The sequence below is a fragment of the Clarias gariepinus genome, chromosome 10, assembly GCF_024256425.1.
Source record: "Clarias gariepinus isolate MV-2021 ecotype Netherlands chromosome 10, CGAR_prim_01v2, whole genome shotgun sequence".
In the NCBI taxonomy this organism is placed as follows: Eukaryota; Metazoa; Chordata; class Actinopteri; order Siluriformes; family Clariidae; genus Clarias; species Clarias gariepinus.
Window position 1 is genome coordinate 13,558,096 of NC_071109.1, and position 22,003 is coordinate 13,580,098.

The 22,003-nt window shown below is 36.9% G+C and overlaps 1 protein-coding gene across 1 annotated transcript; it reads left to right on the forward strand.

Moving 5' to 3' along the window:
* The first annotated feature begins 8,887 nt into the window (after positions 1-8,887).
* Positions 8,888-14,083, forward strand: tbx22 (T-box transcription factor 22). The gene is made up of 8 exons (XM_053506418.1): positions 8,888-9,148; positions 9,481-9,631; positions 9,857-9,958; positions 10,607-10,781; positions 11,424-11,588; positions 12,411-12,475; positions 12,581-12,666; positions 13,249-14,083. Exons 1-8 carry the CDS (start codon positions 8,926-8,928, stop codon positions 13,788-13,790), a joined length of 1,509 nt encoding a protein of 502 aa, XP_053362393.1. The 5' UTR covers positions 8,888-8,925; the 3' UTR covers positions 13,791-14,083.
* The last annotated feature ends 7,920 nt before the right edge of the window (positions 14,084-22,003 follow it).

Below are 22,003 nucleotides of genomic sequence, written 5' to 3' on the forward strand. Positions count from 1 at the left end.
TGGATCTCTAATTTTCTAACTCGCAGACCACAGGCAGTAAGAATGGGTGGACATGTCTTAGCCTCCCTCACTCTCAGCACTGGAGCCCCCCAGGGTTGTGTTCTGAGCCCCCTGCTGTACTCTTTGTACACGTATGACTGTGTGGCCACTACCAGCTCTACCACCATCATTAAGTTTGCTGATGACACCGTTGTGGTGGGCCTGATCTCAGACAACACCGACTCGGCCTACCTGTATGAGATTGGGAATCTGGAGAACTGGTGCCAGAGAAACAACCTCCATCTAAATGTCATTAAGACAAAGGAGTTGATAGTGGACTTCAGCACTAAGCAGAAGAGGAACTACCAGATCTCCATCATCAACGGAAGCCCAGTGGAGAGAGTGGACAGCTTCAAATACCTTGGTGTTCACATCACACAGGACCTGTCATGGTCCTGTCACATCAACACCGTGGTGAAAAAGGCCTGACTACCACCTCAGACGCTTGAGAGACTTCAGACTGCCCTCCAAGGTACTCAGGAACTTTTACTCCTGCACTATTGAGAGCATCCTGACAGGAAACATCTCAACCTGGTTCGGGAACAGCACCATGCAGGACAGAAGAGCTTTACAGAGGGTGGTGCGATCAGCTGAGCGCATCATCCGCACCAAGCTCCCTGACCTGCACTCAATCTACAGCAAGCGGTGCTGGACCCAGGCTAGGAAGATTGTGAAGGACTTCAGCCATCCCAACAATGGACTGTTCTCTCTGTTGAGGTCAGGAAAGCAATTCCGCTCCCTGAAGACCAATACAGAGAGACTGAGGAGGAGCTTCTTCCCGCAGGTGATACGGTCTCTTAATCAGTACACCACATAGTACTGATCCATTTTGCATATGTTTTTTGCACTCACTGTGGACATTCTGGACATTCACTTACACTAGTGGCCACTGCACAACACATTCGTGGACATTAGTTAAATTACCCAATTACCCTATCACAAGACACTTTAAATATGTCACTTTCAAGCATATTTGCACACCCCCTGGACGTTCTGTTACCCGGATGCACAAGTCACTTAAAACACTTTAAATATGTGGCATTTCCGTTTATATTTACTTTATATTCAACTTCATTCCCACAAAAGTCCATTAACTCTATATCTCTGTATTGTACAACTGTTTCTTATTTTTGATATTTTTTATATATGTTTCTTATATTGTATATTTTGTCCTGTGCAGTACAGCTGTCTCTTATTTTTCTATATTTTCCATACAATTTTCTTATATTGTATATTTTGTACTAGTGTTTTGTACTAGTGTATTTTCTTAGTCAAATTGACCTTCTGTTTTTCTTTTCATATTTCTTTTTTATCTATTGTCTCTATTTTAAGGTCACGGGCAGTTGTCCAAGCATTTCACTGCATATTGTACTGTGTATGACTGTGTATGTGACAAATAAAATTTTAATTTTAATTTGAAGGCCAAAGCTAGTTGACCAATACAAAACTGTGCTATGAATGCCAGTAGCCTAGCACTTTGCAAATCTGCATTTAGCAGACGCTCTTATCCAGAGCGACTTACATTTTTACCTCATTACACATCTGAGCAGTTGAGGGTTAAAGGCCTTGCTCAAGGGCCCAACAATGGCAACTTGGTGGTTGTGGGGTTTGAACCTGGGATCTTCTGAACCATAGTCCAATGCCTTAACCACTGAGCTACCCCCTTATTTATTTGCTGAAAGCATTTCATAATAACCTAATTGTTTTTGACATGCTCAAAGTTGTTCCACATGCTGTAAAGCATTTAATCTGCTGAAAATATAACAGAAGAAAAACAAGAAAGAAAGAAGTTTTCTCAGCTTTGATGTTAGGTTAGGTTTCTCAGCTTTTTAAGTGAATCCCAGCTTCTGTGTTATGATTGGTTACAAGAATCCAGTCTCATCTATGATTGGTTATATACTTTACTGTCTGTAAAATGTGAGCCAATCCGCACCCCTTCCTCTACCAAAGACCAGGAACCAATAGATGAAAGTCCAAAGCAAATACTGGTGGGAGTCTAATGTTTTCCCCACATGGGGCAAAATATGCACAGAAATAACATATTCATACCCACAATTAAAAAAACAATCTGTTTTACAATGGCTAATGTTTTCATAATGAACAGTTTTAAGATTAAAAGATTACACCTCATTGAATTAAAAAAAAAATACACAGATCAGGCTGGACTTTACCTGTTGAAATTGAGGTGGTTACATAAGCAATATTTAGAATATTAGTGGAATATAAGGGTCAATGTAAACAACAACAACCACCGACTGGACCAGTCGCACAAAAATCTACAAACTGCAATAATTTTCAATAATTTTCCCATATTTATCAGTGATTCTACCCAGCAACAAAGCATCATCCCAAACAGCCATGCTGAAAAAGAAAAGTTGAAGTGAAATGGTTCAGCAAATAAAGCATTTAAATGCTTCAAAGAAGCATTTACCTCATTCCCATTTGAAAACAACCTCTACACAGTGGAGATGGATGCTTCTGAACAGAAATGGGCTGTCCTCTCACAGTGATTTGGAAAAAAGCCCCACCCATTCTTTTACAGGAGGTTGTCCCCTGCCAAGTGTAAATACAACAGCATCAACAGAAAACTCCTCGCCGTGAAGTTGGCATTATAATAATCATACATTCAAGATTTTCACAGACCATAAGAATGTTGAGTTTATTAAGTGAGCCTAAATAAACCTGCTAGACTAAACACCTGCAATGCACAAAAGGCCAAGGCTTTTTTTTTTTTTTTTTTTTGCCAGTTTTGAGTTCACCATCTTGTATGGACATAAAAAAACACCAAAGCTGACTCCTGTACAGTATGTATCTAGCCCCTGCCAAAGAAACCACAGAAGAATGCATTTTTCCACAGTCATGCTTTGTAGGAGCTATAACCAAGGATGTTGATCAAGAGAAAAAGATACTGGAGTTGAGAACTTCCACACAGTGGTTAATAGGAAAATGTATGTACTTTTTCATCTCCCTAGCATGCTGATCATGTGGGCTGCCCTGCTAAAGGACACTTCAACACTTACAGAACACATTTACTACTACAGTGCAAAAACTGGTGGCCCAACATGCTCCAAGACATCCATACTGTAGGTTCAACTTTTCCTGTTCCAAATATGTCACACCCTGTCTGCAGGGAAATCATTCCCTTTTTATTTTTCACAGAGATCATGGTAACATTTTGCTGTCAAATTTGTCACAGATCCTCCCTAAACGCACATCACCCAAGTCCTCATGGTGATTATCAAACTTTTTTTTACTGCCCCGCCAAAAAAATTGCAAACCCTTTGGATTGCTTTTAGCTTTGATTACAGTGTGCATTCATCATGGCATTGTTTCGACAGACTAATACAAAGCCTAATTTTTAGCTGAGATCCTTCATTGATATCAGGTGAGTTGACCAGCAATGAAAACTTGTGGTGGCCATAAATGAATTCAATAATTTACTAAAAAAATATTTACTGCATCAGTTAGAATTAAAAGATTGTTATTCAGTCAAAAGTTTTTACGTATGTGCATATTTAAATTTATATTTAAAATTTAAATTTTTAATGAAAGTTTTTTTGTTTTTTTTTTGGCTGGGGAGTGTACTTTGTCATTCCAAAGGTGTGTCAGGTGTATTATCAGCGATGCTCTATGGCTTAGAGGCAGTGGCACTGAAGAAAAGACAGGTGGCAGAGTTGGAGGTAGCAGAAATGAAGATGTTGAGGTTCTTTTTGGGAGTGACAAGGATGGATAGGATCGAGAATGATTTCATCAGTGGGACAACCCATGTTAGATGTTTTGGAGATAAAGTCAGAGAGGCCAAATTAAGGTGGTTTGGACCACCAACAGAAGAGAGATTGTAAGCATATCGGTAGAAGGATGTTGAGGTTTGAACTGCCAGACAGGAGGTCTAAAGGGAGACCAAAGAGGAGATTTATGGATGCAGTGAGAGAGGACATGAAGTTAGTTGGGGTGAGTGAAGAGGATGCAGAGGATAGAGTAAGATGGAGGCAGATGATTAGCTGTGGCAACTCCTGAAAGGGAATATCCAAAAGATAAAGAAAATATCATCCCTATGCGCAAATGGCGAGAGTCAATAGGATGATTTATAAAAACATGCTGTGCTGCCAGTCAGGATGCCTGAGACAATTACTGTGCATAATATACACAAAATTCGCTTTAACAGCTTGCCACCAGGCTTAATGGCTTTTAATGCACTATTGGATAATCAACTTTTTGTAATGTTTTAGAACAATGTTTTGATATTTTTTTAAATAACACCTATCAAGATAATTCTAAATAATTTGTCATTTTAATCAAAAAAGATACTACTGTATATAAAAAACTATATTTGTTATGAAGTCCTTTATTCTTTAAAACCTGCTGGATCAAGTAAGAAAGATATCTGCAGTGCCTTGGTATCACTTTGTACACGCATGCCTGCTTGATGGCTTCCTAAAACACTCCCGAAGTCAACTACAACTCCAAAGCAGATAAAATAAGATACTGTAAAATAAGGTCATATTTTGTTGGATATTCTTTAGCTTTGATTATCAAGCACGTTTGCGATGACTTTGTTCCAACGAACTTACACCACATTGTAACATTTATGTCGATAGCTGGGTTCATTTTTGGTCAAGATCTTACTGATGATGGAAGCATGAAATCCAAAGGGCAATCTGTTCTCTGACCCTGTTGATGCTTCACATATTGTCTTTGTCTGTAATCTTTCACAATAAGGTTTTTGTGTACCAGCAGCTGTTTCTGCAACCTGATATATCACTTTTTTACTCTGTGACAGAGTCTAAAAGTAATAATCTATTAATCCTGGAAAACTGTAAACTGTTAAACAGTTTTTGACAATAAGTGCAAAATTTCAATTATTTAATTTGAAGACTCAGCTTGTCTATACTTCTGGCTGACTTAACTTTTAACCAGATGACTTACTGTATTACTGAACTTTTACTCTAACTACAGTATGCTTATATTGAGCAGTTCTTCCACCACTAAGTATCAGGTCTTAATAGAGAGCAAAACTCCATACTTTTACAAGCAGTGGGAAATATGCTTAGTCTTTTCCAGTTGCACATAAAATGTAAAATATTCCCAAGGTATCATTTAATCTTTGCCTTCATCAGATTTTTCCCCCTTTCTTACTGTACCACAAACTTCATTAATTCTTGGAATGCTAGCCCATTAAACAACTGGGACTCAACTAAACTAAATTTAGATCACAGCAGACCTAAGCATTATTGTTCTGGCTGAGTTAGTATATAAATTACTTTTAATAACTAGAGACAAATTCACCAGTTTTCTTACTAACCATAAAGTTAATGTTACATAAAACTCTAAAGCCCAAAGGAAGAGTTAAACAATAATGATTTTTACTCAGCCAGTAGTAACTTTGTTGAGTACATGGAAAATTGCACACCTTTTGTTATATTATTAATGATACAGCAAATTTCATTCTTCTTTCATTTTACCTCTCAAACTAGTCTATGCTCAGCTTTTAGTGACTTAAATGTTTGGATGCCCAGTTGGGCTATACGTGGTGGAGATGGAATGCACTAAATGGTAGACAGTTAATATAAATGGAGCATGTTCTAAAGAGTACTTTGGATCAGACTCAATGGACAATCAAAGAAGCGTAAGCAATTGTCCATGGGCTCAAGCTGGATGCCATGGTCAATTAAGTCTTAGGCAGAGCTGCAATTCTTAACATTCAGCCTTTAAACATGAGCAAAGTCTTTTTAATTATCATTTTGTTGCTCACTATAGTACCATAAAAGAGGCAGTATTCAACATTAATGTCTCAATAACAACATTTTGGAGAGGGCTCTGATGAAAAGCAGATGTGGCCTTCACTGATGATTTGCTTGGTGAAATGATGCCATAGACCAGGTCATAAGAATTTGTCACCCCTTAATTGCACATCTTCCATGGGGAGCTTGTTTTTTTTTATTAATTTAATTGATTTCTCCTTTATGTTTTCGGCCGATTCTACATTTTTAATCCCTTCTATTTTTTCATCCATTCTTTCATCTGATCTGCTGTCACCCATGAGAAACACATTTACTTAGAATGCATGATGGGATGTTTAAAACTCCTGGCCTGTTCTATTAAAATCAGATGGACAGTGTGGACTGGGTGCCAATGTGCATGTCAAATACAGGCAAGCTCAAGACAACAGGCACATAATATGCGTCAGCCAATGGCGACTTACTGCAGGAATGCTACTTCTAAATGCTGAACATTTATAAAGAAAACATACACAGGAAAACACAGCTTCTGAGAATCTAGGATGTGCCAGAGGTTCCCATGCTTGGCTGTAATTGAGGTGAATAAAGTATGACATGAGAATGTTGTGTGGCAAATACCAGAACCTGTGGGCAGCACTGTTGGAAATACGCAAATAATGCCAGAATAGATTTTATGACACCCTTCGCTTATCTCTGGCATAAGCACCTCATAAGACCCAGCTTGGTCCTCATAGTCAGGGTTATCCACAGCACACACAAGGTGTCTCAAAAAGCCTCTGCATTCTGCACTGTGTCAGTTTGAAGCTCTAAAATAAACCGGCAATGGAGAAGTCATTTCCAATTAGTGGCAACTTCAGCTGGCCTGCGTAGCCCTGCTGTCTACAATTACTCTCCTAGTTAGGGCACTATGCTTGTGCTCTACAGTGCTTGCCAATGTTTACAAAGAGAAACTTCATGCAGAAGCTCTGATTTCCTGCCTTTCTGTCAGACCTCATGGCTGACATGGAAGCAAACTAATAAAAAAGCAATTAGTCAAAAAGAGATGAGATGACAGAACTCATGTACTGATTTACTGAATAAGAGATTCACTGATTCACATGATATCTATCCTCCATGGCTGTTATAGAGCATCAACAGATTTGTACTCTGACACTGACTCCAGCCAGTATATTTACTGACGCTTGTTTAGATTTGTGTTTTTGCACTGTGATCTCCATACTTTTTTTTAACTCATGAGAGAAGCAAAGGATTGTGTTTATGATTATTTTCAAACACAGTTTACGAATTTTATTTTATGCCTTTCATTTAACTAACAATCAGTCATTTGCGGTGCATTTTTCTTAAATGTTTACTTTGTCATCCTGGTTGATTGTATGAAGTTCTGCACCTCATTGTATATTTAGCTTAACACAGATCAACCCATGATGGCCAAGTTTCAATCAAGCTATAGGAGACATCACAATATTATTGGCTTAAATCATCCACAGTTTGTCCATAGGGTTGTCTGAAAACAAGTTTTTTTTTTCCCTTTTACCCCAAAGGAAAATAAGCACAAGCTTCTAACTTGCATGAGATTTTATTTAAGAAATTTGGACTTCCTAGCCATTTTCAAATGTAATCATTCTCAGTGGCAACTGTAGTGGCATTTCGACTGATTTAATTCAATTACTTCGAATAATAAACACTCCTTTAGGAAAAACGCAGAGATGAGATTTAATTACATCTTATTTAGGCTTTTTCACAATAACAGATTATAAAACACAGTTGTCACAGTTACAATTACGGTATATAAATTAGGACGGAAGACCTGACTGAGGTGACAAGAAAGGAACAAATTACCTGAACTGATTATTTCGGTTATGTTCAACCAAACCAATGTGTAAACACAGCTGTCTTTTCCCGTCCGCCGGGCAATTAGTTTCTATGATGAAAACATTTTAATAAGTTGTTCTAAAATTGTGTTTACTATTATTCGTGTATACAACGGATCCATTTCACGTCACGCGGTAATTTAATAATCCTAACCTGTCATTACGACCGGTCGCACAATGTTTCCAAACTCAATATGATAGTTTTGGCGTTATGGGAAGCAGGCAGCACTCGCCTCAGAAGACTTTATTTTACGGAAAGCCCCAAATTGTTATAGGAAATGTTAGATTCAACCGAAGCACTGAGTTTCACGGAGATTTTCAAATGCGCGCCTCCAGATGGTAATATTTAGTAAGACTAAACCATTTCTTGTTGAATTTTTTCCTTTTCCTCTGAATAAATTATATTATGCTTCTTTAATTTAAATCTCACGAAATCGGCATCAAAATATTATGCAAAGACAATAATAAAATTTTGGGGTATCCTCAGCATTTAAAATATGGGGGTAATTTTACTAGATTTTATTTACGGCATATTTATTTGCAAATAACTAATTTCCGATTACGTGCATTTATTTATTTGTAGCAAATGTAGCTTTAAGGAAATGTAAGACACAGCAATAAGCCGCCACGAGTAAATATGAATTTATGATTAAATATTAAAGTTTCTTTACAAAGAATTGCGTATCGGCATACATGCAATTATAGTAATTTTACTATTGTACCTGCCTACTGAACTATACCACTACTACTACTTATAATAATAATAATAATAATAATAATAATAATAATAATAAAGTATAAATTAAATAAAAGTTTTTTTAATATTTTCTTACATAAATGATTTATTTAAGTCCGAAGTATTTTGTTACCCATCATGATGGACACATTACACGCTTGCTGTAAAACTGCACACGCGGGATGAAATCGGCCGTTTAACATTCTTTGCGCAAATCAGTGACAAGAGGCCGGAAGAAATTTTCTTCGGTCCATAAATTAGGAGTTGTGCAGACCGAGTGTGCATCAAGAAAGTCGGTAGCTGTCACTTGTTCTTTGGGATGTTGTCGTTCTTCTGCCCTTCCTCTCTGCGCCTCTTGGTGCCTCCCAGTTTAGGAATTGAATGTAAAGTGGGTGGGGAAGTGTGCATGCAAGTGGATGCAGCTAAAACTGCAAAATGATAGGCGATTTAAATGCAAGCGCGCAGGGGATGACGCTTGAAATAAAAGCCTGTTAAAACAGCCAGGGAAGTTGATTAAAGCTCATAAAGTTCGTTGACCTGGATGGCCATGCAAAGTCTGTGTGAAGCCGGGGAGAGAGTTTCGGTCTCCTGTCCGCGGGCGCAGGGCCTGAGCCGAAAAGCGCACGCTTTTTCTGTGGAGGCTTTAGTGGGGAAAAGCAGCAAGAGAATGAAAATAGAAAAGGCGAAGGATAAGAAGATAGAGGAAAGTGACTACGACTTGGACACATCGACTGGGACTGTGGTTAATACAGGCGAGGACAGCGGTGAGCGTGTACTCATCTTAACTGTGTGTGTTTGCGAACTGACTGTATCAGCAGGACCGGTGATGCTGGCTAATTCAACTTTTCTGCAGGATAGTCACAAGACAATTGCATTGCTATCCCTCCTTGTTACTGGGAGTGTCAAAACAAATTACCCAAACTTCTATACGTAGGAAAATTTATTATATACTACTAACTTACTACAGCTCTACTTTTCAATACAGTACGTTTTAATGTGGATTTCACTTATATCATTTTGATATCTAGCTTAAGTTTCTCGTCTCTTTTTTCTGCAATACTTAAGTTTCTATTAATGTACTGATTATGTTGTGCAGCGAATCAAATTGAGGAACCTGAGACAACGAGCAAACCCGCCAAGTACAAAACCGATCCGGACACACAGATCCAAGTGGAACTGCAAGGCTCCGATCTGTGGAGCAGATTTCACGAGATTGGAACAGAGATGATCATCACCAAAGCGGGCAGGTGGGATGGATATTTGCATTTATAGTACTCCGTCTGTGATTGTTAGAGAATAAATCATTTAAAGGAAGTCACATGAAATAAATGACAGATAAGTGGATTCTTTCTACAGATTTTGTTTAACTTTCTCTCTGAACACAATGCACAAAAAAGAATGTGGAAATTAAAGTACACACTTTTCAGACACATAATGTTAAAAATGTGATGTTAAAAATTTAATTCAATCAGGCGAATGTTTCCATCCATCCGAGTGAAGGTGAAGAACCTGGACCCGTTGAAACAATACTATATCGCAATGGACATCAAGCTCGTGGATTCAAAGAGATACAGGTACGAGGCTGACCATTAAACTAAGATTTGAAACATAGCCTACAGGTACTATTCAGACACATTACATTACATTATATATATATATATATATATATATATATATATATATATATATATATATATATATATATATAACATTCTTATAAAAATATTAATAATAATAACAATAATAATAATAATAATAATAATAGTAAGTTAAATGTGCGAACATAACCTAAAAAGTAAAGTTTAAAGCAATTGTCATTTAACAAACACATCCCAAGTAAAAAAAAAAATTCTACTATATACTTGAGGTAGAGGTTTATATAGGCTTATAGCAAACAGAAACTAGAAACAATTAGCATATAATATGCAACCAAAAATATGTTGTTTCTGAAAACTCCGAGCACAAAAAGGATTAATAAAAACGTTTATAAAAAGTTAATTTGATTATAAAAAACTGAAATTAGTGTAACCCCGTGGAGTTCGATAAATGTAACCATTTTCACAAGAAGTCTGTAATTAAAGTTATTTAGCCTACTTACTATCTGATTTGTTGTAGGCTTTTAGGTTAAATAGGATACTGAGACGATGTCAAAAGAAATATGGTAAAATAGGGCTAAAATTAAATAAGATGCTGTGATTGTTTATTTTTTTAAAAATCCGTAGGTATGTGTACCACAGTTCCCAGTGGATGGTGGCTGGAAACACAGATCACTCGTACGTTACTCCGCGGCTTTACATACATCCGGACTCGCCATGCTCAGGAGAGACGTGGATGCGCCAAGTGATCAGCTTCGACCGGGTGAAATTAACAAACAACGAGATGGACGACAAGGGCCATGTGAGATGCGCGGATTTTTATAATATTCATAATATTTATATATGAGAGAAAGAGAGTTTTACAAATCCATACTACTTGTACACCGCAACCCTTTACCAAGTGCCTCCTTTCTGTTAAGGAGGAATTGTTGTGGAAATGTTGACAGTGAGATAACGGGTGCGTAATGATGAGATTCAAGGGAATTTCGAACACTTCTTATGCATACTGTATCCTAACTTTTTTGCTTTAACCTATATGGATGGCATTGGGAACAGCAATTAATAGTGGAATAAAGGACGTGGTCACCCAAAGTTCAGTTCCAGCATGTGGCAAGACAAGAATCAGCGATTGGCAGATAAATGTCAGACTGTTACTTTTCTTTATTAAAACGTTTCACACGGTGGCCGAATACTTTCAACGAGGATTCCCCAGTTTACACATTTGTATCTTTTTTTTTGTCTTGTCCAGAACCTTTTAGAACCATTCTGCATGTCGTTCCACAACAAGTGCCAAACATTTACTTTATGCACCAGCTGCGCTTTGCGCGTTTTTACGCTATAGTTTGTGTTTCAGTGTCAACTGTTGTCTTTACTCTATGTTCTATTTCCTGTTTGATGCACGCGATGGATGTCGCTAAATTCCTTACATGTCCATTTTATTCAGATCATCCTGCAGTCCATGCACAAGTACAAGCCGCGTGTGCACGTAGTTGTGCACGAGCCTTCTCTGGACGTGTCGCAAATCTCTGCGCTCCCTGCTGAAGGGGTGTGCACTTTTTCCTTCCCCGAGACCCAGTTCACAACCGTAACAGCCTACCAAAACCAGCAGGTAAAGGCCGAGTTTTAATTCCTTATTTTTTAAATTTATTCTTAAACAAATGGATCATTAAAAATACAATTAAGTACAATTAAGTTATAACATCCTACCAATTAAGTTAAAATATCCTATCACTTTTAATTTTTTTATTCATTCTTAAACAAATGGATCATTAAAAATACAATTAAGTTAAAAAGCCCAGTTCTAAAACCCCCAGGCGACGTTTCATTTACACTATAGCCAGTATTAGGCCTATCTAAATAAGCTTTCATATTCGTCTTGTCAAAGCATATGTCATGCTGACGTATGATTGCAATATGGATATGATGAATAAATGTCCTCAGTTTCCATTCCATCCTTGTATATACATTGTATGGACATTTGGCCTGTAAAAATTTATCCTGACGGTATAAATCACACTGTTTAGCTTCTAGGGAATACTAGACCTGCACAGGATTTCAGTATATACATCTTGTTCCAGGAACAGAAAGCCACAGAAATCCTGCCAATTTCTGTCACCAGGGTCCAATTCTTTTACACACACACACACACACACACACACACACACACACACACACACACACACACACACACACACAAAGCCGTTATTCGAATTTTTGTCTGTAGCTGGAGGCTTTTGGAGTACAGTCCATTTATATACCATATAAATATGTCTTGCATTCCCCAGTTACCAAAGTGTGTTGTTTGACCAAAGTTTAAAAATCCCCCTGCATTAAGAAATACTGAACTATTGGATATATATTTTTTGTATTTGGTATAATTTGGTTTGTAAACTAATTAATAGGTAAAGTATTCACTTTTTGTGCCCCAAAGATAACAAAACTGAAGATTGATCGAAATCCCTTTGCCAAGGGCTTCAGAGACCCAGGAAGAAACAGGTAGAGAACTAAATAAAAAATGTTTTTAACCTTTTTCTCAAAACTCAGATTGGTATGTGGGTTTATCTTTCTACATTTACTTTAAAGAAAGCTTATCTCCCATAGGGGCGTACTAGATGGTGTTCTGGACTCTTACCCCTGGCGAAGCCCATTTGGCCTCAGTTTAAAACCGTTTACTCTGGAGCTGCAAGGTAAAGAACACACAATTATTTACTATTTAAATCTTCTTCTTCTTCTTCTTCTTTTTATTATTATTATTATTATTATTATTGTTATTATTGTTGTTGTTATTGTTAGGGTGTAGTGAATGTAGGAGAAAGTATATTTAATAAAAAAATACAAATAATCAGTTAAACTATACAATAAAACACATGGAAAAGTAGACTAGTAATATTATTGAGACGACATGCTCATGTAAATTTTAAGAATGCATGGTGTTTCATTAAAAACATGCTAAATTGCTAAAACCTGCTAAATTGTTAAAAGATATGGAGCCACAGGGATAATCAGAGGATAAACATTCTGATGTGAGTAAATAAAATTGAATTATATGCAAGTACCATACAAAAATCCCTTACAGTTTTATGCAAAATGTTTTAGCATAATGGTTTCTGATAGTTTCAACACCAATCGAATTAACCTGGTACATGATCCCTTTGTTGAAAATAATGTGCTGAGAATATTCCATACTTAAATCACTCAATGTTCATTGCTGTAATGGTATATTTGCCAGAGGAAAAATGTCACACATAATTTTAATACATTAATTGCAGGTGAAAGTTGTGGCTCATCCGGGAGGTGTGGAGAAATTTCCCCAAGGTTCTTGCCACATTCCAGTTCCTCGCTCTCTCACCTGTTTACCTTTTCTGGCTCAGACAGTGATCTTCACAACCTCGTTGTCCCCCACTGCTCTAAAGTGACCTCTACAAACACCAACTTCACAAGCCGACCTTACTGCAGCCTCATACCAGACAGACTCAGAAATTACTCAGATTTGCGACCATTGATGGATTTCCCAATACTGTCTCCTATTCATGGCAAAAAAATAGGAGGTTGCAGGGGCCAGTGCCTTCATAGCCACTGCTTGCTTTCCATCCAGAATCTTCAGGCGAGCCGGTCCTCCGGAGCTCAGCAAGATACTGCAACATCTTCTCTCCTGTCACCATATGGCTTGTACAGCTGCAGTTTACCTTTCAAGTCACATTTCTCTGGCATCACCACCTCACCAAAACCAGCTGACAGCATAATCCTGGCCTCATCTGAGAGCTTTCTGCGCCAAACAGCCTGGCATTCAACTGTCAACCACTGTCTCTGACCTTGCCAGATGCTGGAACGAAACTCAAGACAAACATGTCCCTAAAGCTAATACATAGTTGCTGTTCTCCCTGCCATTGGTATGGATCAACACAAACTAGGATGCAGTGAAAATGAGTGGCACATGTTACTATACTGGAACTCTACAGTGCTAATGGAAAAAGATGCACTTATGTTTTTCTAGTGGAAGACAGGACTTACAGAATGGTTTCTATAAAGAGATAGACAGACCTGTGATGTCAAGATGGCAATTATGTTATTTTTATTCAGAACCCTCCATTCTCTGAAAAAAAAATTTGTGTTATGACATTGTGACATTTTGGTTCATTTTTTTCAACCACATCGCATATTAAACATTTTTAGTAGGCCTATTACTGTACTATGAATGCCTATATACATAGGCAATTTCATATTTTGGCTCCAAAAAACTTATATTTAAGGTAATATGTTTGTTTTTATTATAGTACATATGAAATAAAACTTTCACTGTTTTAGTTACAAAGATTGAAAATTGGGTCTTAATCAGTGCATATTAGGTCTTACTCCATAATTGGGTCTTAATCAGTGCATATTACTTATTATTAAGTATTATTTCAAAGTATTATTACAAAACTGCCAACATATTGCCTGTACATGTAAATATATATTTTTTTAATCTGTAGATTTGATTATGTTTATTTTAATTTAAATTAGGTTCCACAATGCAATTCAAGTGTGCCCTAATAATGACACCATTGAGAATTCATTTTTATCTATAGACAACAACAATGTTTTAGTGCTTAAGTCTATACACTATATGCATACAATATGTACGCTCTACTTAAACACAAATGGCTCTGAAGCTGTACCATTATAAACACCATTGTGCTTGTCATCTAGTAGGTCTTTGCTCTAATCTAGTACAACTGCATTGTTCTGTATAGCAGCATTGCTTTCTGGAGCTCTAGTGTTTATTGTCTACACCCACAATGGGTTTTCTCATAAATGTGCAACAAATGTCACTGGACAAAAATGAGTAAGAAGAGAAACTCTAACAGGAAAAATATAATTTTAAAAAGTTTTAGTTTCATGTACTGTATAAAAATATAAAGGTTAATCCTATGTGTTATTGTATGGTTTAGGATTGGTCTATACTGCTTACTAAGTGGATAGGTATCAGGAACTATCCTTGTAGTCTGATGTGATCATTTTCCCACAGCTCAAAGAAACTTTCACATAGATTCCATGGCTAACCTAGACGATTTCCAGGGCTCAGCAAAAAGGGATTATCCAAAGTTGTGGAAATTAGCTGTTTCCCCCAATTTTCTTGTCTAAGTAGCTCAATTCCACAGCACACCGTCATAGAGAGGAAAGATTAATAAGACTTTTTGCAGTTTGTGTCTCATTTGTTTCACTGTAAAAAAAAAAAAAATGCTTTCCATACAAAACAAATGTTGGAAATAAATCACTTCGACTACAGTAATTACATGTTAATAGGCTGAACCTGTTAATCAATTAAATGTTAAGGATGACCAAAAGAAGAAGAATTTGATTGAGTTAAATTACCCCTAGCTGTCAGTCATAGCAGCCAATTTCTGGACTATGTTTCCTCATGTGCAGTCAAAAAAAAAATTGATTAGCTGTGCCTGGTTTCCATTAGAACTTCCTGAGGGCGCAGATCATCCAGAATACGAATGCATTGAAAGAAAGTTTATTTGATTGCACTTTGCGTTTTTGTGCTCTATTTGGCCTGTGCATATTCTGATGGAAAGATTTTTGGTTTGGACATTTTAAAATACTAGAGATTCACCTGAATATATCAACTCCAAAATAATTCCATTTAACCACAACACTGTTACACTGTTTTAGGCTCCTAACAGGAAGCAATAAATAATCACAACAGAAAAGAAAAAAACAAATCAATTCGAAGTTTTATTTGCATTTTCAAAAACAAAAACAATAATAATAATTATAAGAAGAAGAAGAAAAGGAAATAACATGAGGCTGCCTTATGGCTTTCATAAAACAGTACATTGGGCTATATTTGCAGTACATCGATAAAAGTTAAATAATAGTTTGAGTGTGAACATCTTATATGAAATAAACAATGGCACTCTTTGAAACATATTTTTCCATTAATGATGAGGCTGTTGAAATTCCTTGACAGAGCTACGGAATCACAGGAGGTAAGGCCTGTTTCAGTCTGACTCTGATACAATTATACACCCTGCAGCTCTCTCAGGGTATGGGTCCTTCATGTGAGGTTTACATTGGATGGTATTTGCTCTGCAAACCCAATAAAGGAAGGATATTTATCAGAGCAGCTTATGGGATATGACTAAACTGTGTTGTAAAGTTTCAAGTGAAACCAGCTGTTGCTGAAATTGAATTTCCTCCAGGCAAAATATAAAAAGCAAAGGCAGTTTAACAGCTTATTAAGTGGTACGCTCCTTTTCAAACAGCAAATCTGCCTCCTACTACACTGGGGTATATTCATTTGGGGCTTAAAATGGTGACTTCTTAAATTTACAACCAGCAGTTGTACCACAGAGTAACGTAAAGATACACAGTTTCTTATAATCAAGGATATACTGTTTCCTGTCTTGAATTATGTAAATCCCAGTATTGTATTAGATTCTTAGTCTAGGAAACAAATACAAATCTGAATTAAGCCTTTTAAAGTAGAGCCGGATTGTGACTGAGTAGAAATAAATAGAAAAAAAAAATGGGGGGGAGAACAAATATCTATTTTTTGTGATATTATCCATAGTAAAATTGCAATATGATGTGAATTACAAGCACTTCCACATAGCCACATACCTGCTGGAAAGGTTATATATCGAGGTCATGGTGTCAGTCAGGCATGTGTGCACTGTGTGCACTGTTAGCAGGGGGGCTGTTGAGGTCAGGAGCATGTGGAAGGAAAGGCTTTAACTTGAGGCCTCCCAGCCAAGCCTGGGGCAACCAGAAGCTCAGTTTCTGTTTGTGTGGGCTGCCTTCCCTCTTCACATTCTGATGTCATCCATCACTTCAGCCCCTCCTGGTAGTGTTAATGACCCTAATAACATTCACATTTGCCTAAGCAATCTAATCTGAGATATGAAAAAAATAAATCCTGTCGCATTTTAGCTATCCAGAACATGATATGTGTTCTGAACCAACATAATGACTTGGGTTGGAGATTATTGTTCTGTACATTCCACTCACTCATAACTACTTTTTTATTTCAGCAAGGTATGGTTAGACATAAATCCCCTCCCTGGAAGTTTTCTGCATCATGCTCTTTTAACTCCCCTTGTGGTATGGTGGCCCACAGCTGCATAAAGGGGAACTGAACTGTGGAAAGACCTGTCAGCAAGTTTCAGGGACTTCATGCTGGACCAACAAAACACTTTCCACTTTTTGACCCCTGCTGTCCATCATCCCTTAGCTTGCATTCCCCTGACAAATCCCCTTTTGCAAAGTCTGATATCTTCTCCAGAACTCAAGTTCCTGTGGTTCTTGGTAAACGAACCTTAAGTCACAGGTGAAGACTGCACTTGCTGAGTTGTGGGCAAATACATTCTCTCTTGTTGGAAATTGCATGTTGAGGAAAGACTATTTGGATGCTTAGAATATATGGTGTTATACCCACTGAAATTGGTAAAATTGATTTATCCCCAATGACAACATTATGAATGCTGTTAATAAACCATTTTTTTTAAAATATATATTTATGCTTATGCTAAACTTTATTTGCATTTACCCTTATCAATATTCAAGAGTTTATATGTCACATACTTATGCATTGGTACATTTTACAAAGATAAAATGAAATGATACAATATATACAGTAAATGATCCAGACAATTGGTAGAAGGTGCAATGTCAAGGAGAGTGTAATGCAACAAAGCACTCAAGTATTTGACTAAAATGCATGTTTTCTCTCACTTTCTCTGATCTTCAGTATGATATTAGAAAGGACTTTACAAAGGTTAAAGAAAGATTTTTGATGGCACTGGGGTTGACATGGGATAGGTCTATGCTTTTGGAGACCAGATAACAATCCATGTTATGATACCTCAACCTTGTCAGAATTGATGTTCCTCAGCAATACCAGTTTCCTGTATGTGATAGATATTTTTTTCCTTCCACTGCATGTCAATCATAGCCCCTTCTTCTCCCTCTACAGCATAAGCAGGCACAGTACTAGAGCATAGGATGCTGCAGTCCTAGGTATCATGTGGCAGGAGCAAGCAGGTGATTTAGAGCCACAATGTGTCTGCTCCATGCAAGGACCACTTTCAAGTTTGGCTCTAAGGTCAGTACAGTTGTATGGCTCCAGATGCTGCTGTCAGTCCCAGAGCTGACCTACAGGATGTGGCTGATAGGCCTCGATCCTCCAGCCCTTGTGCTAGTAATTGATTTCAGGGTGAATGCCCCAGTCACTGACACACTCAAACCCAACTGCCGGCTGCTTAGGGTCTACAGCTCAGCCAGTGGTGTGCTGTCAACGGTAATTCAATTAGAGACGCAGGAGTGTGACTAACTGCAACCCGTCAACCACTTTTCCATATGTGTGTACTTTCCACCCCCTCCCCTTTCTGTCTCTTGCCTGACTTCATCACTGTACACAGATGTGGCAAGCACACACAAACAAAGTGTTTATCATAATTCTGGATAATATGGAGGGTCATAATACATTTACATTTAAACAGAGATTTAAGACATTATTTTGTTTTATTTTATTTATTTTAGTTGACTTGCAGTCAACAGAATTGCAGTACTTATTTAGTAATTATTTGCCACAAATCAGCCAAATGTTTTCACCTTCCACTATGGCATACCAAAGTTCAGCAGCAAATCATTAAGCAAGCAGAAATTTACATCTCTTTAATCTTTCACATGCCCCCCCATAATAACTGTTAACTCTCCCTATAACCCCTTCATGTTATTACAGACATCACTTGCACTAACCATCAGTACATTAGGGTACCATCATAAAAGACTACTTGAAACATTTAAAGTTTCCATCAGTAAGATAAGGCTTACATGTTTGTGTTATGTATTGCATAATGACAGGGCACATAATGACATTTACATACCTCCTACATTTTAGAAATAGCATTTGCCTACTTCTGACAAGCATTGATGCAGTTTTAAAATTAGCTAAAGTGCTCTTTATATCTACTGTCGACTGTGAACAAATCACATTGTCTCTTGTGTCAGACAGTTGATCAGGTAAAGTTTAACAGCATTGAGATATGAAAATTTTCAATACTAATGCCAGCAAAAGAACTTAAACACAAAGTGAGGGTAAAAAAATCATAAACTTCTTTTAGGAATATTCATTTATATTTTTATAGCACTAAACAGGTTGTGATTTACTGTATGGATGTAAAATATTTAACTAATTTCCTCACAGAAATGCATGGTAGATGGTAGCTAATGTTCAAAAATCTTCTATACTGTCTCTCATTGTTTTATGCGCTTCATGTTATGAAAAACTTAATGAACTTCAGCTACTGTATGTTTATTCCTTTTATGATGTTGTTTAGCAATGACCTAAATTTAGTTTTTTGCACAATAAAAATTACTTAAGTGCCAGTCAAAAGTTTGGACACACCTTCTAATTCCATGATTTGTGCTAATTTTTATTTCTTTCGGCACTGTAAAACAATATTGATGGTGAAGGCATAGAAAATATGCAATAATCTCCTTTGGACAGTTGATATTGAGATGTTTCTGGTACTTATGCTATGTAAAGCCTTTATAACGGCTCTAATCTGAGGTCCTGGTTGTTAATTGGTGATTTTTAAGGCTGATAACTCAAAAAAAAACTTTCCCCTGCATCAGAGGTAAGTTTTTGGTCTTGGTTTTTCTGGGATGGTCTTCAAGATGGTGCTTGATGGGCTTTGCAAATGCACTTGACAATACTGTTCGTGCTTGTACTGTTCTTGCTTATAAAACTATTCTACAATTGCTGACCTTCATATTATCTTAAAATAAAATTGACTGTTGTTGTTTGTACCTATTTACCTAATTCCATATTCCATAATACCAGCATGGTTCTACAGTAGAATGTGGTCAATTAATCACTTAACACAAAACATTGAATTAAAAGGTGTGTCCATACTGCTGGTTGATTTTTAATCACATAATTCATATTTTACCCACCTCTTTTCTTTACAATTACAGCCCTGGTGTTGCTAATATATAGTGAAGTGTTGAATGGAGGGTGCAAGAAAATTTACTAGGGTAAGAGTTCCAGGCCATTTTAAGCTTAATGATCCAAATGTTTAACAAGTGTAAATGACAAGACCAGCTGGAGAAGCAAAAGCAATAACAACGTATTAAAAGCAGCATTAACACAACTGTGAGCAAGTGCTATGCATGACAGCATGATCATAAGCAGATGCCCAGAGTGTGCTTGTCTGTAAATGAACTAGGGAAAGCTCTTTTCATGAAGTGATTGGACACACATGCCCCATCAGAGCAAGCTGAACCGATGCACGCAGTTTCCTGTGTCTACTTGCTACCTTACTCTTTTTGACAGCCATGAGGTGAAAGAAAATTGAATGTTTTAATAAGAGAGGAAGGGATTAAATGCCTCTACCACTGTCCATCACTAACTTCCATCAGAGCTATTATTTCAGACCCCAAGTGAACGAGGGAACCGTGGAAGTCTTACTATATATATATATATATATATATATATATATATATATATATATATATATATATATATATATATATGTGTGTGTGTGTGTGTGTGTGTGTGTGTGTGTCCATCCCCCCACACACTACTATAAGATGATTTAATACTTTATTATTGTGTAATATATAATATACAATATTACATAATATTATATATTTTATAATATTATATAATATATAATAAGTAGTTCAGTGTTATTACATCACATGTTCTGTACGTCTCATACCTAAACTCTAGACCTTTTTTTAAAAAGAAAAAAAAAGAAAAAAAAGATGGTATGAAAGCCATTAAATACCATTTAAAATCAGTGTTGCCTGGTTACTACAATAATAGTTTCAGGGCAGTATATCAGACCTCATCCCTGCTTCGAATTAACATCACCATCTGAAAGGATCATAAGCAAAGTAATGGCCTAACAACAGGTAATAAAATTGCCTGCACCAATGTGCATAATGAAGCCTTCTGCTCAGCTTTGCTGTCAATCAAAGACTCGTGATTAAAATTTGCTGGGATGGGCTTTCCCTAGGAGCCAGAGGTCATGTGTCCAAGCCCTGGTGGGATACATCGGCACACGGGCCGCACTCAGTACTTGAAATTGGTTGCAGCTGAGGCAGATAGGGCGCTCCCTTCATTGCTTGGTAATGATGGCTTGGCATGCGAGTCACTGAGCCCTGCTTCCGACCCAGGTGAGACTTTTGACCTTACATCTGTTTCCTGTTGCAGAGCTGGTGCAGAAGGGAAACCAAGACAGCCAACCAAAGGCTGCTATGAAAGCCAGCCATTTAAGTCACAAACTTCCAGTCCTTCTGGGAATGGATGGGATGATCCGTGCTGTTGGAGTTGTAATAACAAATGATTTGGCAAAGAAGGAGGAGAGGCAGGCAAATGGAAAACAAAGATATATAAATGTCTTCTGTTTCAAGGAAAATAGGATTTATATACAATAATACGTTATAGTAGCAAAATCCTTTTAGACAAGATAGCAATATTCAACACTATATAAGTAAGCTGTAAGTTACAAGTTGTGTGGAATATAATTATTAAATTATCATATAAGAAGAATAGAAAGCCTTTGCAAATTCTAAAACACAATCCCAAATTATTTATCATTTTAGTGTGTGTATATATATATATATATATATATGAAAAATTAATTGTGTTATACAATTTTAACTGAATTAAATTTAATTAGAATAAAATAATGAAATTAAAACAAAGATTATATATATAAAATGATGATTATTATGATGGCCATATTAGCCATCATCTATGCAAAGCACATTTATGCAGAGCAAATGTCTATATTTTCCTTAATCATATAATCAAATATGTAATCACAGTGGCAAGACAAATCACAAACTGCAAATATTTTCCAATGCTTGTCACTTATACAGATATGCAAGAAAAGTACAAGAGGAAACCCACAGACACAATCCGATGTGCATATTTGTTCTCAGTAGCACCATCGTGAGGCAAAGAGGTGTATTTCTCATATGCATGTCAGCTTTAGTACACTTCGTGGGCCTTCTACTGGCTTG

Bases quoted from the DNA above. Each gene is read 5' to 3' on its own strand.
- tbx22 (XM_053506418.1), top strand. From the start codon at position 8,926: ATGGCCATGCAAAGTCTGTGTGAAGCCGGGGAGAGAGTTTCGGTCTCC. The intron at 9,632-9,856 runs GTGGGATGGATA...TAATTCAATCAG, and splicing joins ATCATCACCAAAGCGGGCAG to GCGAATGTTTCCATCCATCC. The intron at 12,476-12,580 runs GTAGAGAACTAA...TATCTCCCATAG, and splicing joins AGAGACCCAGGAAGAAACAG to GGGCGTACTAGATGGTGTTC.